This window comes from Entelurus aequoreus, linkage group LG19, assembly GCF_033978785.1.
Source record: "Entelurus aequoreus isolate RoL-2023_Sb linkage group LG19, RoL_Eaeq_v1.1, whole genome shotgun sequence".
Lineage (NCBI taxonomy): Eukaryota > Metazoa > Chordata > Actinopteri > Syngnathiformes > Syngnathidae > Entelurus > Entelurus aequoreus.
In genome coordinates, this window is record NC_084749.1 from 48,744,965 (window position 1) to 48,762,508 (window position 17,544).

Sequence of the window (17,544 nt, forward strand, 5' to 3'; positions counted from 1 at the left end):
CTGAAAGTCACTCAGCCATGCAACCAACAGCACAGTCAGCCACCATAGCGGTGATGGCAACCTGCTGCTCCTCTCAAATTGGCTCATTTTCCCCCTAGATCTCTGACATAATACCCACTTAAGTCCCTGTTTGGGCATTAAGCACAGCTTTTTACAACATCAATGCTTCCTTTGTGTTTGAAATCTTTCGGTTGGCAGGCAGCTTAAGAAGTGAGGCCCCAGAGTCCTCAGGGTTGAACTTGCTGTTGTCTTTGACCATCAGAGTGAAAGATAGGCTGGGTGCCCTTTGCCCAAAGTCTACATTGATTATCTGCACGACAATGCAATAGTAGGTGGTCATTCTCTTGGTGTTAAGATCTGGTCAGACTGTTGATCTCAAGGGTGCCCTTTTTACTGTAGAACTGTAGAACTCCTCTATTAAGCCCACATTTGCATTTTCTCTCTTATTCTCCTATCCGGAATTTCTCTCATGTTGTCAACTTTTTCTGTCCCCAGGGCTTCTGAGAGGACTTCAGTCCTACATTTGCTCCTGAGCAGGCCTGTTTACATCCAGATCTGGGTTCTCCAACATTACTTGCTGAGAGAGACAACCAAGAGAAGCTGCTATGTCCGTCTCCATACTTTTTCAGACCACGGCCCATCTGAGAGCTCAGCTGTCCCACTGCTAGGCCAGGGGGCGCCAGAGAGGCCAGGAGACATGTTGGGACGGAGGCCCGGGGACCACTGCACTGAATTCTGTTACTTAAGCTGCTACTGTTGTAGCCATGGAAACGCTATGGAGGACTGCTGTGATCTGCACTGTCATCGTCGTAATGGGTGCCGCTGAGGTCGTAGGAGTTCACAGGGATGAGTTCTCTCAGTCACAAGGTGAGAGGAGACGATCGATTTGCTTGCATTCGACTTACCTACCTGTGTTCATTCACATTAGACTAAATGACACGAGACAAAATAGTCCCTAAAGTAGCAGTACAGGAGGTCTTCGGTCTACGGACGTTTTGTACCAACGACAGCGTTGTAAATTGTAAGTAAAAAGTCATACCTAAATTTGTATTGAAAGGACATATGAAATACAGTCTTACAAATCTTAAATACATTAATTAAATGAAACAGACATAAGAGAGAACAACTCCCTACTTTTATACCATGTGGTTGTCTTGTGCAATGAAAAAGAGGAAGAGGCACGCTTATTGGGTGTGGGAAGTCTCAATAATGACATTATGCTGCTTAGTTATCACTGTCCATTTCATAGGAGCAGATCGTTTTACAATTTCAAGAATATCATCAGGATGTCATGATGGTTGCATCGATCAAAAGGCTCAGACCAAGCATGCAGCCAATATTGGATGACTTTTATCGCCTTTCGGAGTTATTTACAATGTTTAATTTCACTTCCCTGGTGATGACTTTCCTTTTCTTTGACATACTTCCTACTAGGCCAGGGGTCGGCAACCCGCGGCTCTAGAGCCGCATGTGGCTCTTTAGCGCCGCCCTAGTGGCTCTCTGGAGCTTTTTTTAAAATGTATGTAAAATGGAAAAAGATGAGGAAAAAAAAAAGTTTTTGTTTTAATATGGTTTCCGTAGGAGGGCAAACATGACGCAAACCTCCCTAATTGTTATAAAGCACACTGTTTATATTAAACATGCTTCACTGATTCGAGTATTTGGCGAGCGCCGTTTTGTCCTACTAATTTTGGCGGTCCTTGAACTTACTGTAGTTTGTTTACAAGTATAACTTTCTAGGACGTGTTTTATGCCACTTCTTTTTCTGTCTCATTTTGTCCACCAAACTTTTAACGTTGTGCATGAATGCACAAAGGTGAGTTTTGTTGATGTTATTGACTTTTGTGGAGTGCTAATCAGACATATTTGGTCACTGCATGACTGCAAGCTAATCGATGCTAACATGCTATTTAGGCTAGCTGTATGTACATATTGCAGCATTATGCCTCATTTGTAGCTATATTTGAGGTCATTTAGTTTCCTTTAAGTCATCTTAATTCAATTTATATCTCATGACACACCATCTGTATGTAATATGGCTTTTAATTTTTTGCGGCTCCAGACAGATTTGTTTTTGTATTTTTGGTCCAATATGGCTCTTTCAACATTTTGGGTTGCCGACCCCTGTACTAGGCGATATGGCCTAAAAATAAAATCTCAGATTTTTTTACAGAAAATTTGATTTAGGATTTTTTTCCCCCTACTTTTTAAGGAAATCATTGAATACAGATGACAGAGATAATTCAAAACAAGTTTTTCTTTTATTTGATAAAAAAATAGTGGTTTGAATAGGGGTTCATCTTACTCTTACCCTTTACATACGCAAAGATAGTTTCCGCACGGTTGCTGTTTTTTTATTTTTACCAATGCACACGTGTTGAAAGGGCAATATCATTTGATGTGCATTTATCATAGAAAATGAATGACTGAAATGAATTTTTTTTAAATTAAAAACTATTTTCCCCTAAAATAAGCTATCAGGTGTTTTTACCCGATTACATTATTAATCAAACAAACTAATCAATAGATTAGTGGAATAGCTGCAGCCCTGCTGCCATCAGAGAAATGACGGAGAAAATGTTATAAAAAAAAAAAAAGGCACATTGTCCTTTCTCATTGTAGCTACGCTTGCCTACTAATTTGTCTTCCTGTGTATTTTTTCGCCGCGCGCATGTAACTATGTCTCGTTGTATTTTTTTGTATTGATTTATGGGAGTGCGTCATAATGAAAAAACATCATAATGTACTGTAACTGAAAGTGCCTTCATGTGATCTCAAATCTCATTTACTCCTACATAATTATTTTCTGTACGATATACTATATCACCACATATACGATATTAAAAGTTCCAGAATGTACTGCAAAAATGATTAACTAATAAGGAGCACTAACACAGTGGTATTTTACTATACTTTGCTATAAGCTACCCCTGCCTTGCTTGTCCTCGCTGGAATGCACTCACTTTGCGTCACTGATTTTTTAGCTTCATGTTGTCCATCACTTCGTTATTTGACTATGCATTATTGTAGAGGTCGACCAATTGTTATTTTTCAGTGCCGATACCGATTATTTGTAGTCAAGGAGGCCAATAACCGACATTTGCAGCCAATATTATTTTGCAGTAGAAGTTATTTAAACAAGAATAGAATATATCAGTAAACAGCTAACATTATTTTTTACGAAACGTCAAACCAGTAGCGACTAGCCACATAATATTTTATGTGGTACTAATGTTGTGGTTATTTTAGCAGCAAAAAACATCAGCGTATTTCACAAACACCTTTATTATGTGCGTCTAAGAGGAGCATCGACATTTGGAATTCAAATTATGGGAAATCTCCTGGGAAACTTGGGGAAATATATGGGATTTCTCTACATCACAATAACTTGCCATCGACTCAATTTTATAGCAGTTTATGGATTTAATACATTGAAAGGTTTCTTTGTGAGGTACCCTGAACTATTGCAAACATTCAAATATAAACAATTCTGGGCTCCTTTATGTAGCTTATAGTGACATCATTTCTTCCAGGATGTTACAGAAAATATGACAATGTGTGAATTGCTGCCTGCTCTATTTTGGTATAAATTCTGGCATCATATGTGTGTACCGGTATATCAGTGTTTCCCATAAACTGCCAAGATACCTGTGGCAGTGTGGGCGTGGCTATGGGCGTGGTCACCATTACATCATCGAGTAATTTGCATAATTTACTACAATGATTTGATTTTCTCTAAAAAGGCTAAAAAAATGTATACTTACTAATTAATAATAACAGTTTTGTTTTAAACGTCCATCCATCCATTTTACAATATAATTACAACACTTTATGTACATATTTATATACAGATTTGAACAATAAGTTATTCACTGAAATATATTTATTAATTGTGGTTCTTACAAAAAATATATCTTATAAAATATAAAAGCTAAAATGTCTCAAAGCTCTGCCCCTTTAATTAGTGCATACTAAATAATTTAACTTTAGCCTACTACTACAACCATATTATTTACCAGCAACATAAAGTGAAACAGAGGCACAGGTGTCCTGCCACAGTCAGTAACAAATAAACAGAAAACAGTAGTGGTGGTAGATAGACACAGAACTTCATCAAACATCTGATCCACTGAACAAAGAGCTCCAAAAATATTGAACTTTAGACTGCCATCAGTTTTACTCCCTACACTTAACCATGTGTTTCCTACTGCCTGCAGACTTTGCACCCTTGTTATATACACATGTTGTGTTTCTAATATAAATACATTTAATAAAGTCAAATACAAATAAGGCAACAAGAGAAGTATCCTACACTTCTCTTTTGTAAAGTAAATCTGAACAGCCGATATGGGCATCTACATCAACTATATGATTTGCCTGAGAAGCTGGAGAGGACAAAAAAAAAAAAAATAATAATAATAATTATTATTTTTTTTTTAAAATGTTTTATTTTTTATTTTTTTTATTTGGGCGGATGTAATTCTTTCGTGGCGGGCCGCCACAAATAAATGAATGTGTGGGAAACCCTGTATATTGTATCTGCTGATGTAGTTGTAAAAGATAAAAAAGGCAGATACTGATAAAAAAAAAAATGCTGAATATCGGCGCCGATAATCGATCAATCTCTACGTTGCCACTTTGCTGAGTGGAATACCTTGAGTTTTTTTTAGGGATGCACAATTTTTTGTTTTTTAAACTGATACTTCAACTCATTTATTTCTTCTTTATTTTAATTTTTAGTGAACTGTAGTTTGTGCACACCTGGAGATAGGAAAAACAAACAAATGTAGATTTGACTACGGTGGGAACGGCCTCCAGCCTTTCTTTGCGACAGGCGTCTTCATGGGCTTTCGGGGCATTGGGGTGTCGGGGTTGCTGGTGAGGTTTGATTGTGTTGAAGCTAGGACAGGGGGATTATATGGTTGTGATCGTTGATCGTGATTAATTTGAGTTCGATCACAGTGATCAGCTGGTAGCATATTTCCTCGATCAAACATGGCGGATGTGTCTGTTAGAAGTTACAGCAGTAGTAAACAGTAGGGAAGCAACAATGCTATATATGCTATGGTATAATCCTGCTCAGAACAATCCACCTTCATTGACCGTGATCCTGTGTGTGTCTGTGACTGTGTGTGTGTTTTTGTCTGTTTGCGTGCGTGCGTGTTAGTGTGTGTGCGCGACCTCCCATTGCACCGTCGCGAAAGTGAGTCTCGTCACGACGTAATGAATGTTCTATCAGCGTTGTGCCTCTTCCCCTTAGACAGCTCGAAGTACAGCCCAGGGGAACAAAATAAAGAAATATGACTAAAACTAGCATAGAAGTTGAAACACAATATTGAGAAAGAGCAGCAACTTTAGTGACAGACTTTACTTTAACTATCTGCTGCAGCTCAACAGTAATCCTGCCCAAAAATGCGGACTTGCAGGCACTATACTCTGCACTACAGACTACAGTATATGTGACTGTATTGGTTCCGACTGGGAGAATCAACACATCTACTAATTTAATCATAAAAGGCATTTATATATCTAAATATTTTTTAATCAGACTTTTTATTTGTGTCTGCAAAGATTCCACTCCTCTGATCTAACATGTTCTAAAAATTAAAAAAAACCTCTGCAGACAGACACTTTGTGTTCCTTTATTTTGATTGTGGATAAAAAACATTTAGTTTTTGAAATAATCATTAAACTTGTTTTATGTTTTGGTATATATTATTTTACAGTACCTCAAATTCAAACTGCACTTTAATGTATTTTCATTTAATATAAGATACAGAATTTGGGTTTTGAAAACTCCACAATCTGGGTCACCGCTTGTTGTATGCCAAAGCACCAGTGAAAAGCACTGATGTAGACAAGTAAATAATAATAATCATTTACCCTTTGAAAGTGTTGTTTAATAAATGCTAACTTGAAGTAAAAGTCTTATAGTATTCACTACACCAATTATACTTTCTTTACTGCAGAATGTTAGTGATGACAAGCAAAAAAAACGAAAAAACTTTGAGAGGCAAAAAAGTTGTTTTCTTAACCCCCCCAAAACGTACCAAAAAAGAAGCAAAACCGTGGCCGTAAAACCAGGTACGGACTGGAGCGAGGGTTACCTGTATCGTTGCACCTCTAGTAAGCACAATTATATTCATGAACAAAATGACAGTTGTCAGCTGTTAGCATATATTACTTCAATCAAACATGGTGGAAATGTTTGTTACAAGATACTGCAGTAGTAAACAGTAGGGATGCGGTACTCGGTATAATCTTGCACGGGAAAATTCACTTTAATATTAATAAAAATAAATTGTGATATTAATCAAGATCGGATGATATGAAAACATTAATTGTGATAATTTTTTTGGCCACATCGTCCAGTCCTAGTTAAAGCCATTTTTGTAACCTCCTTAAGGGGTCAAAGGTTCAACAGTCAACTAAAGGTGGAACTAAATAGACTTCTTCAAATGTTTGGCAGCTCACACACACAACATACTTGCATGTCTTAAACTAGGCTAAACTCGAACTCAACCCCACACACCATGCTTTTGTGGCACCTCACACCTCGCCACACAGTTACATGCCTCTCTAGCATATGCACTGAGGTTAGAATGACTAAAATCCCTCAAAGGCAAACATATAAATCCCTTTAGTATCTGTCCCGTCATTCTAAACAATGATATGATTGTGTATATCTTAAACCTAACCTTTGACCCCTTCAAAGCTATCCGTCTCAAACAGTGTGCCATGCCACTTCCTTAGGAGATGCACTCCTTAATCTGTAACATGATGTGTGCTACATATGCTGCTTTTGCAGATACTTGAGACTTTTGGATTTATGAATGTTATTTGTATCTACACATTTCACATTAAATACATGTCTAATATTTATTATGTATTTAATATCTGTTTACTGACTTATGATATATTTAATTTATTTACTTATTTATGTTATGGGTCACCCTTCTGCTGCGTCTCCTCCTGTTGCGTGCCCTTACGAGCGCACCGCAGGCCACGCCCACGGGCGCTCTCTCTCTGCTGCAAGCGCGCTTCCGTGCGGCTGCAAACGCTCGGCAATCTACGCACCTGTCCATGATGAGCGATCAGCCTTTTTAAACCAGCGCAACCTGAGATCCGACGCCAGAACGTAGCTTCTCGTATCCAGTACAGTAAGCCCATACGTTTCTCGCTCTCCTACATGTGCATTTGTTCTCCCTGTGCTTCCTTCCCGTCGTTCTCATCGTCTCCTGTGTTGTGTCTTCTCCAGCTCCCCGTCATCCTTCCTCGTGGTCAAGCTGTGTGCTTTGTCACTTTGGACCTCCCTGTGGAACCCCCTTGCCTTCCTGGATTTTCGACCTCACGCCTGTCACCCGACCACGACGCCGCGCTCCTGTCCTTGACTATCCGCCTGTCCTCTGACACTCGAGCCTGCCTTGCCCTTATTTGGACTTCCGCCTGGATCAACACTCACCTTCAACACCCTCTGACAACCACGCTCAGATAAGTGCTCACATTTAGTCACACCACATCTCTTTGGTTTAATTACACATCTCATTTACACACCAAGCTGTTAATAAACAAGCTGACAGCGAAACGACGTCATATCTCTGTCGTCTTCTTCTCCCGATATCACGTCACAGTACGTTCTGGCTATGTCAGAACCAGACGACAAAGACATGACGCGTACCCCGCTCACCTCCAGAGCCTCCCCTGTACCAAGTATCACAGGTGTGCACACGGCACTCCAGCAGCACCAAGAGCGCTTTTGTGTACTGGAGAACAAGCTCGATGCTGCTTTTGCTAACATTTTAGCTCGACTGGAATTGATTTCCCCAGGCTCCTCCGCTCAGCCGATACCCGAGCAAGCCGCCCCTGCCGCTGCAGCCCCCATGCCGCCGCCCCCATCCTGCGAGCCGAAGATCGCTAGTCCCAGAGCTTTTGAGGGGGATTTTGAGCTTTGCCGTGGCTTCCTGGTCCAGTGTGACATGGTGTTTTGTCATCAGCCCTCCCGCTACACTTCTGACGGGGCCAAGATAGCTTTTATTTTTTCACTGTTGACCGGAAGGGCTCTCCAGTGGGCAACGGCAGCTGTTGACCGCAACCTTAGTCTCAGCACAAACTTTGCTGCTTTTCGTGCTGAGTTCCGGGCAGTTTTTGACCACCCCGCTGAGGGAGGAGACGCCGCCTCACGTCTTCACTCCCTCCAGCAAGGTTCTCGTTCTGTAGCGGACTACACTCTCGAGTTCCGCACCCTGGCCGCCGACAGCGGGTGGGATAACAAGGCCTTGCTGAGCGCCTACCGCCGGGGCCTCTCTGACGAAATAAAGGACGGATTGTTGCGTGACCGACCAGCCACCTACCATGACCTCATCCAGCTGGCCCTGCTTATACACCAAAGACTAAGGGAACGAGCAGCAAAACGAAGACTTGCTGCCCGTGAGAGGACCAGACGGCCGGTGTGGGAAAATCGGACCACTTCCTACTCCCCTACCGCGGCCAAAGCTCGGGATGAGGGCGCTCACTTGGTGGACCAGTCTGGCTTTTTCCCTGCACCTACCAGCGGGGTGGAACCCATGCAGTTGGGCAGGACTCGACTTGCCACGGAGGAACGGGAGAGGAGGTTCCGGCAGCGCCTCTGCCTCTACTGTGGGTGTGCGGGTCACGTGATCAAGACCTGCCCCACACGACCAAAAGATCAGACTCACTAGTTAGGGGAGTACTTGTGAGCCACACCATCTTTCCCCAGAGCAATAGTGACCCTGGCATTCTTTTCCCCGCAACGTTGTCCTGGAAGACTAAAAGACTGAAGGTGGGAGCATATTTGGACTCTGGAGCAGATGAGAGTTTCATGGACCGTGATTTCGCCTGTCAAGCCGGGATTGAGCTTCTGCCTCTGGACAAGTCCTTACCAGCTCAGGCCTTGGATGGGCATCCCCTGGGACCCATCACCCACCGTACCGCACTAGTCACTCTTACCCTGTCTGGCAACCACACTGAGCAAATTAGCTTGTTGATCCTCAACGCCCCTGTCGCCCCTCTTGTCCTCGGCCGTTCTTGGCTTCGCCAGCACGACCCCCAGATTTCCTGGATCTCAGGGAGGATCCTAGCCTGGAGCACGGCTTGCCATGCAAACTGCCTCAAAGCAGCAGACCCCGTCTCGGAGAACCCCAAGCTCAAGTCTTCCCCATCTGACCTATCTGGGGTTCCCGCTGTCTATCATGACCTCGCTGCTGTATTTAGTAAGGAACAGGCACTTTCACTACCCCCGCACAGGCCATACGACTGTGCCATTGATCTCATACCCGAAGCAGTACTCCCCTCTAGCCGCCTGTATAACCTATCCATACCCGAGAAAAAGGCCATGTCAGACTACATCACGGAATCACTCGCATCTGGTATCATCACCCCCTCTAAATCACCGGTAGCCGCTGGATTCTTCTTTGTCGGAAAGAAGGATGGGTCCTTACGTCCGTGCATCGACTACCGCAAACTCAACCTCATCACGGTCAAGAACCGGTATCCCCTACCACTCATGAGCTCTTCTTTCGAACCTCTTGCCCCTGCTACAGTTTTCACCAAGCTGTACCTCCGTAATGCATACCATCTTGTCCGGATTAGGAAGGGGGACGAATGGAAGACGGCCTTTAACACACACTTGGGTCACTTTGAGTACCGGGTCATGCCCTTCGGCCTGACCAACGCCCCAGCCGTTTTCCAGACTCTTGTTAACGACGTGCTGAGAGACATGCTCGAGAAGTTTGTAGTCGTTTATCTTGATGATATTCTGATTTTCTCTCACAACCTGCAGGACCATCAACAGCACGTCCGCCTTGTTCTCCAGCGCCTCCTTGAGAATCGTCTTTTCGTCAAGGAAGAGAAGTGCGAGTTCCATTCGTCATCAGTTAACTTCTTGGGTCACATCATCGAGAAGGGTAACATCCGAGCCGACCCCAAGAAGGTCAAGGCAGTGGTGGATTGGCCCCAACCCACCACTCGTACTGAGCTTAGGAGATTCTTAGGCTTTGCGGGTTTCTACCGTCGCTTCATACTCGACTTCAGCAAAATAGCCGCACCCCTTCACACGCTAACTTCTACCAATACAGTTTTTGTCTGGAACAAGGAGGCAGACAGCGCATTCTTGAGCCTCAAGAGGAATTTCAGTTCCGCTCCCATCCTGGTACACCCTGACCCTGACAAACCGTTCACGGTGGAAGTAGATGCATCTGATTCTGGGATTGGAGCAGTATTGTCCCAAAGAGCTAATGAGAATAATGTTTTGCACCCTTGTGCGTTCTTTTCCAGACGCCTAACCCCAGCCGAGAGGAACTATGATGCAGGAAACCGAGAACTGTTGGCCGTCCACGAAGCTTTGGTTGAATGGAGACACTGGCTGGAGGGGGCTAAACATCCGTTCCTGGTCCTGACCGACCACCGCAACCTTATTCACATCCGTTCCGCAAAGAGACTTAATGACAGGCAAGCACGCTGGTCACAGTTCTTCGGCCGATTCAATTACACTCTCACCTACAGACCCGGTTCACGCAATGGCAAGGCTGACGCTCTTTCGCGGATCTTCTCTGAGGAACCCACAACTAGACAAACTGCAGAGACCATCCTTCCCCCGAACCGCATCTTCGGGATGGTGACTTGGGAAATCGAGGGCCTGGTCAGGACGGCGCTACGGTCCGACCCTGGTCCTGGGAACGGACCCCCCAATAGACTTTTTGTTCCGCAACCCTTAAGGAGCAAGGTACTCGACTGGGCACATTCAAGTCTGTTTACATGTCATCCCGGAATCCACAGATCGCTATCATTCATTCGACGCCGCTTCTGGTGGCCTTCCATGGAGGCGGATACTCGCGAATTCATCGCCGCCTGCTGCATCTGCGCCCGGAACAAGGCAGACCACAGCCCTCCTGCTGGACTCTTACATCCCCTTCCGATCCCGAGTCGACCTTGGTCACACATCGCTCTTGATTTTATTACTGGACTTCCCCCCTCTAAAGGTAACACCACAATCCTCACCATAATCGACAGGTTTTCCAAGGCGGCCCATTTCATACCCTTGCCCAAACTCCCATCCTCGGCCGAGACCACAGAACTGCTCGTTCAGCATGTGGTTAGAATTCACGGGATCCCCACCGACATTGTGTCTGATCGTGGTCCCCAATTTATTTCCCGGGTCTGGCAAGCTTTCTGCAAGGGGATTGGAGCCACGGTCAGCCTGACTTCTGGCTACCACCCCCAGAGCAATGGACAAGCGGAAAGGGCCAACCAGGGGGTGGAGACCATGCTGCGCTGTATGGCTGCTCAACAGCCCAACTCCTGGTGCAAGTTCATTCCATGGGTGGAGTACTCCTTTAACTCCATGACCTGCGCGGCTACTGGTATGTCCCCTTTTGAATGCTGGCAAGGTTTTCAACCTCCTCTATTTCCCTCCCAGGAGATCGAAGTGGCAGTTCCTTCCACCAGAGCTCACCTGAGACGATGCCGCAAGGTGTGGAGGTCTGCCCGCGCTGCCTTATTGAAGGCATCTGAGAAGATGCGTCGTAACGCCAACCGGCGGCGCATCCCAGCTCCCGACTATCAGCCCGGACAGCAGGTGCTGTTACGGGCCAAGGACCTTCACTTCCCGATATCCTCTCAGAAGTTAGCACCACGTTTCGTTGGACCTTTTACAGTCAGATCCAGAGTCCATCCTGCCGCAGTTTGCCTGGACCTCCCTGGGTCCATGAGATCCCACCCGGTGTTTCACGTGTCTCAGGTAAAACCAGTAACCAACAGTTCCCTGTCGCCCCCCATCCCTCCCCCCCCTCCGCCTAGGGTTCTCGAGGATGGGGACCAGGTGTGGACCGTCAGGGAGATTCTCAAGGTCTGACGACAAGGAAGAGGATGGGTCTACCTCGTGGACTGGGAGGGCTATGGACCTGAGGACAGATCATGGGTCCCGGCTTCTTACATCGCCGACCCTTCCCTTATTGAAGATTTTTACCGAACTCACCCTGAGGCACCCCGAAGCTCGTCGGGAGTCTCGCATAAGGGGGGGGGGTCCTGTTATGGGTCACACTTCTGCTGCGTCTCCTCCTGTTGCGTGCCCTGACGAGCGCACCGCAGGCCACGCCCACGGGCGCTCTCTCTCTGCTGCAAGCGCGCTTCCGCGGGGCTGCAAACGCTCGGCAATCTACGCACCTGTCCATGATGAGCGATCAGCCTTCTTAAACCAGCGCAACCTGAGATCCGACGCCAGAACGTAGCTTCTCGTATCCAGTACAGTAAGCCCATACGTTTCTCGCTCTCCTACATGTGCATTTGTTCTCCCTGTGCTTCCTTCCCGTCGTTCTCATCGTCTCCTGTGTTGTGTCTTCTCCAGCTCCCCGTCATCCTTCCTCGTGGTCAAGCTGTGTGCTTTGTCACTTTGGACCTCCCTGTGGAACCCCCTTGCCTTCCTGGATTTTCGACCTCACGCCTGTCACCCGACCACGACGCCGCGCTCCTGTCCTTGACTATCCGCCTGTCCTCCGACACTCGAGCCTGCCTTGCCCTTATTTGGACTTCCGCCTGGATCAACACTCACCTTCAACACCCTCTGACAACCACGCTCAGATAAGTGCTCACATTTAGTCACACCACATCTCTTTGGTTTAATTACACATCTCATTTACACACCAAGCTGTTAATAAACAAGCTGACAGCGAAACGACGTCATATCTCTGTCGTCTTCTTCTCCCGATATCACGTCACAATTTATTCACTGTTCTGTTACAAACAGATAACATAGAAATGGGATATAACTGCTATGACCTGAAATGGAGTAGGATTAAATAAGCGGTGCTTCTTCCTACTCCTTTTTGGATGTGCTGTAATGAAACAACTGGAAATAGGTGATGCATTACATTGTAATTGTACTGTATGCATGTTTGAAGTAAACTGAAACCAATTAACATTTCAGCATAGAAGAAGAAAATATCTTTTATAAGTCCCCGAAAAGTGTTGTATTAAGCAGAGAAACTTCAGATAAATCATCGGCAACTCTGCAACAGTAATTTAATTAATTAAAAATGCGCTTAACTCTATTGCACCTGTATGTATTTGTGTAATGCATTTGTGTAATAACCACAAAGTATATTTTAGCCTGTTTACAATTCAAAACATTGAGTTCCATTATGTGTTTGTATTTCAGCAATGCTTCAAAGTCCACTTTAACTGTTTGGATCAAAAACAATTGCATATAATGTGGGAGAAACGGAGTAAAATGTTAAAACATGTCCTATGTCCTAAGTCACTGGGTGCAGTGGTTTCTAGAGTACAGTTTATTTTCTTAGTGTCTGTGTGTTTGTGTAAGGACATGAGAGGACTAATATGGCTATTCAGCCAGGCTGCAGCAAGAGGTTGGGACCTTTTGGGGTACCTTTATTTTTCTTGATCCTTAGTTACTTTGGAACAAGTGGAACGATGTAATTCATACAATGTACATATTGCATAAATAATGTCCGGTGTTATATAAACACAGTGGTTTAAAGTTACAGGCTACTATTATTTAAAGGGGACCTATGATTATTTAAATCTACATTTAAAACACTTCCTTGTGGTCTTTTCACGGACGGGCCTTCCACGTGTGGCAGATAAAAACAGCAAAAATAAGTGCATGAAAAATATAACTCATCATAAAGCTGAATACATGGAAGCCCTGGCCTTTTTCCCTTTGCAAATAAGCTCCAAAGACTTTTGTTTTTTATTCAATTTTGCAAGCTTATTTTTTGGCTAACGTATCTGATGCGTTTTTCATATGTCAGCGTCAAGGACAAGAGCATAGATATATGATAAAACTAGATATACTTGCCATTTGTTTAATTTATATGGTTTTCTATGGATTTGTATCTCTATGGATTTGTATTTCTATTCTAAAAGAGATGTATTCATGTTTTATGCACTATTTCATACATAAATACACTTTTGTATGCTTTTTGGTGCATTTCTCAATGCTAAACACATGTTAATGGTAATGGCGTGGCGAAGTTGGTAGAGTGGCCGTGCCAGTAATCGGAGGGTTGCTGGTTACTGGGGTTCAATCCCCACCTTCTACCATCCTAGTCACGTCCGTTGTGTCCTTGGGCAAGACACTTCACCCTTGCTCCTGATGGGTCCTGGTTAGCGCCTTGCATGGCAGCTCCCGCCATCAGTGTGTGAATGTGTGTGTGAATGGGTGAATGTGGAAATACTGTCAAAGCGCTTTGAGTACCTTGAAGGTAGAATACCGCTATACAAGTATAACCTATTTATCATTTATCATTACTTGTGTAATAAGGCTATGTGCAACAATAACAGCGTGTATTTTCTTCCTGCAGCACACTTCTTATATGCAACAATTTAACACACTTGTTATGGTACAGTGGGGGAAGAAGACGGCACGGAGGCAATGGACGTCATTTAGCTCTATTTATTACAAATACAATATTATGAAGTGTGAAACTAACCAAAATATGTATGGCGCGACTATGTGTTGTGATTATCGGAGGAGTGTTACCGGGAGTGTTGAGCGAGGTGCGGAAGTCCAACGGGGCGAGGTAAGCTCAGAGGTCCAAGAGCCAGGCGTCAAAGTCCGTGTCCAGGCGGGAGGTCGAGATCCAAAGAGGCGGCCAGGGAACCAGAGTGAATACGGGGAGATGAGACACACAGTTCGTCACCAGGAAACGGAGGAATGCTGCTAGATGGCGACACAGGAACACAAGACAAATGAACACGGAGGGGGAGGAACAGAGAGCGAGAGAGTGTACATAGAGCTAGACGTGTCAGCTTATTGTACGGAACAGGTAGCTGCGTTCTGGTCCGGAACGCAGTTTTGCTCTGGCTTAAGAAGCGCAGGGGACTCATCAGCATCAGGTGTGTTGATTGCTGATTGATTGCAGCTGCTGGCTGCAGCAGGAGATGAGCGCCCAAGAGGCGTGTCCCGAAGCACGCTCAGCGGAGCGCACTGAGGAATGTGCAGCGGCATGCACAGCGGAATGCACAGCGGAATGCGCCTGCGCCGTGACAACACTTGCACTATAGCACTTCTCCATCTGCCGTATGGACTTTACCTACAATGGTGATTTTATTGTTGATTTGTCCTGAGCTGCTGAGGTCGTACAGCAACTTATGTTTTTATGGGTCTCCCATTTTATTTTATTATATTATTATATCAAAATGTTTGTATTTTATCGTACTGGTTATGTCTGATGTTTGTGCAGTCTAACTTAACTTTGTATGGCCCTTGTTGTATATACCTTTTAATCTGCTGGAGACTGCAGATGGAAATTAGTGTTTGACTACAATCTGGCACATATAGATGTTATATGTTCATTAATGTGCATCGTCCCATGTAACAAAGATATAACAAATGGCGATTTCCTATCAGGAGTTTTATTATACACCTATGAACAAGCTTGTTGATTTGTGGGACAGGTTAAAGTTTAATCAGAGAAAATGCGGTCGTTTATAAATGATTTATTGATTCTGAGCGGCCCTGTAGCAAATGCGTCACAAAACGTTACCGGTCCCCAGACCAGTGATTGTCCACTGGTCTAGCTAATATGTATTGGTTATGCTTTGGTGTACATTTTGTTTCAAGTCACATTTATAACCATTTTTTTGAGGCAACATGTCTGTTTTTAAAGGCATTCCCAAATTGCAAAAAAAAACTTGACCCCTCCCCCTCCAAAAGTATCATAATTAATTTTTTGGAAAATGAACATTAACTATATAATTTGAAGTCGTTACCGCTATTTTTTTCCCCAGACAAGGTTAAAAATAAACTTCATAAACATTTTATAGATTCACTCGGTCACAACATTAGGTACACCTGCACACTCTCCGATCAATTCAGACTCTGCATTAAAAACAGCTGCTTTTAGCAGAAATTATGTCACTGCATGTCGTACGTCTGTGCTATATGTGCATGCCACAATTTAGATACAAATCATATTTTATCCTTCATTGCCTAAAGCTCCCCTCATAGCCAGAGGGTGAGGTGCATCTAAATACATCCACCTCGCTATGATGTCACGGCGTAGCCAGGCTGCAAAACCCCTCGAAAAGAGGCATCCACAACTGCGTGGAAGCTTACGCCAAAACGCAGGAACCTTATGATTTGATGCTTTGGTATTGTTTAACATGAGTATCCAACGTTGTAAAAACGTTTATTAATCAGAAAAGACAACATTCATTACAGGACCCCTTTAAGTTCCTTCATTAATTAGGGTTGTCAAAAATTGTGTATTAATGCGGGATAATCATCGTCATTATAATTCTGATTTATGCAAATAATTTATTTGCAACACAGAATGATTAAAAATCCCTGAAAAGTCTCCGGCAACACATTTTGGCCAGTTTGTCCAAGTAGTGTTAGCGTCCCACATATGTAAATGTGCAGTCGATTCGGTAGTGACAGGCTGCAATACCAAACTAGTCAATGGAAGACACTGAACAGCAGGTTGGCCCTCTCGAATGGAAATGTTTGTACAGCCATCCCTTGCCACATCGCCCTTCAAATATTGCAGCCTTTCCACATTTTTAGGGGATATTTTTAACGCATATTCTACAATTGATTTGGCCCTAGATTATATATTTTCAAGTATAAAAATCAATACCACAGTAGTATTGGCCACCAGAGGAGACCAAACCAATCAGAGCACGCTGTTCAGTATCGTGGCCGCTGATTGGCTCAACCTCAGGCAGGGTTACTATATTGGATTAATTGAGTGTAAAGGTGACTAAAGATTTATTAAAAAGAAAATCATAAATAGGTTTTTAATGCTTTAACTATGAAAACTATGATTCCGACTTTACGGAAATGTATTTATTGCAGTAATTTCTGGAACCAACCACGACGGAATAGTCAACCAAAATAAAATATTGTACTGTAAACACTCTGCAGGTAGTCGTGATTAATCCAAATTAATCCACAGCAACTCTAAAACTAATCAGATTTAAAAATGCAACCGTTTGACAGCACTTTCAGTGTCACAGTAGATTCTTGTTCTTGTGACTTTTTTCAGAAGAGGTCTGTTGACCTCTTGTTCCTCCTAAAGGGAGGACTTTTCCATCCAAAGTGAAGTATTTCCTTCCACTGCTGATAGGAGAAACCAGGGTGATACCCTGCTCAGATGAGTGGGAGTATTTATGAAAGGTCTCATCTGAATATTTTAGGCCCAAATTGACTGGCAAGTGCAACTGTGCCCTCCCAGATAAAATTTTTTGGGGAAAAAAATCCTTCAACGTATGGTGTTCTTCTAGTGCAAAACCTTCTGAAATTGTAGGCAAAAAGTTCACCACAACAGATCCTTCCACATGATTTCTGGTGTATTCGTTTGGAAAAATGTTTTTCTTTGTAGTGCATAAAACGAGTCACCAGAAAAACACCATATGAAGAAGTGTTTAAAACAGATGTTATGTTTTTTTTTTTCAGATGAAGTCAGAGGGTTGTGTGTATCTCCGTCTGTGGAATCATGTGCAAGAAATCAATACATAAACATAAGCGCTGTCATCACTGTTTAACCATGCATGTTAATGTCTTGT

General features: G+C 43.7%; 1 protein-coding gene across 1 annotated transcript in view; it reads left to right on the plus strand.

Annotated features, from left to right (window-relative positions):
* Positions 1 to 553: 553 nt before the first annotated feature.
* Positions 554 to 17,544, plus strand: part of LOC133635426 (A disintegrin and metalloproteinase with thrombospondin motifs 10-like) — a 105,151-nt gene continuing 88,160 nt past the window's right edge. The window contains exon 1 of the mRNA XM_062028623.1: positions 554 to 867. Within this exon, the coding sequence (XP_061884607.1) occupies positions 765 to 867 (103 nt within the window). The 5' untranslated portion in view covers positions 554 to 764. The remainder of the gene's footprint in view (positions 868 to 17,544) is intronic.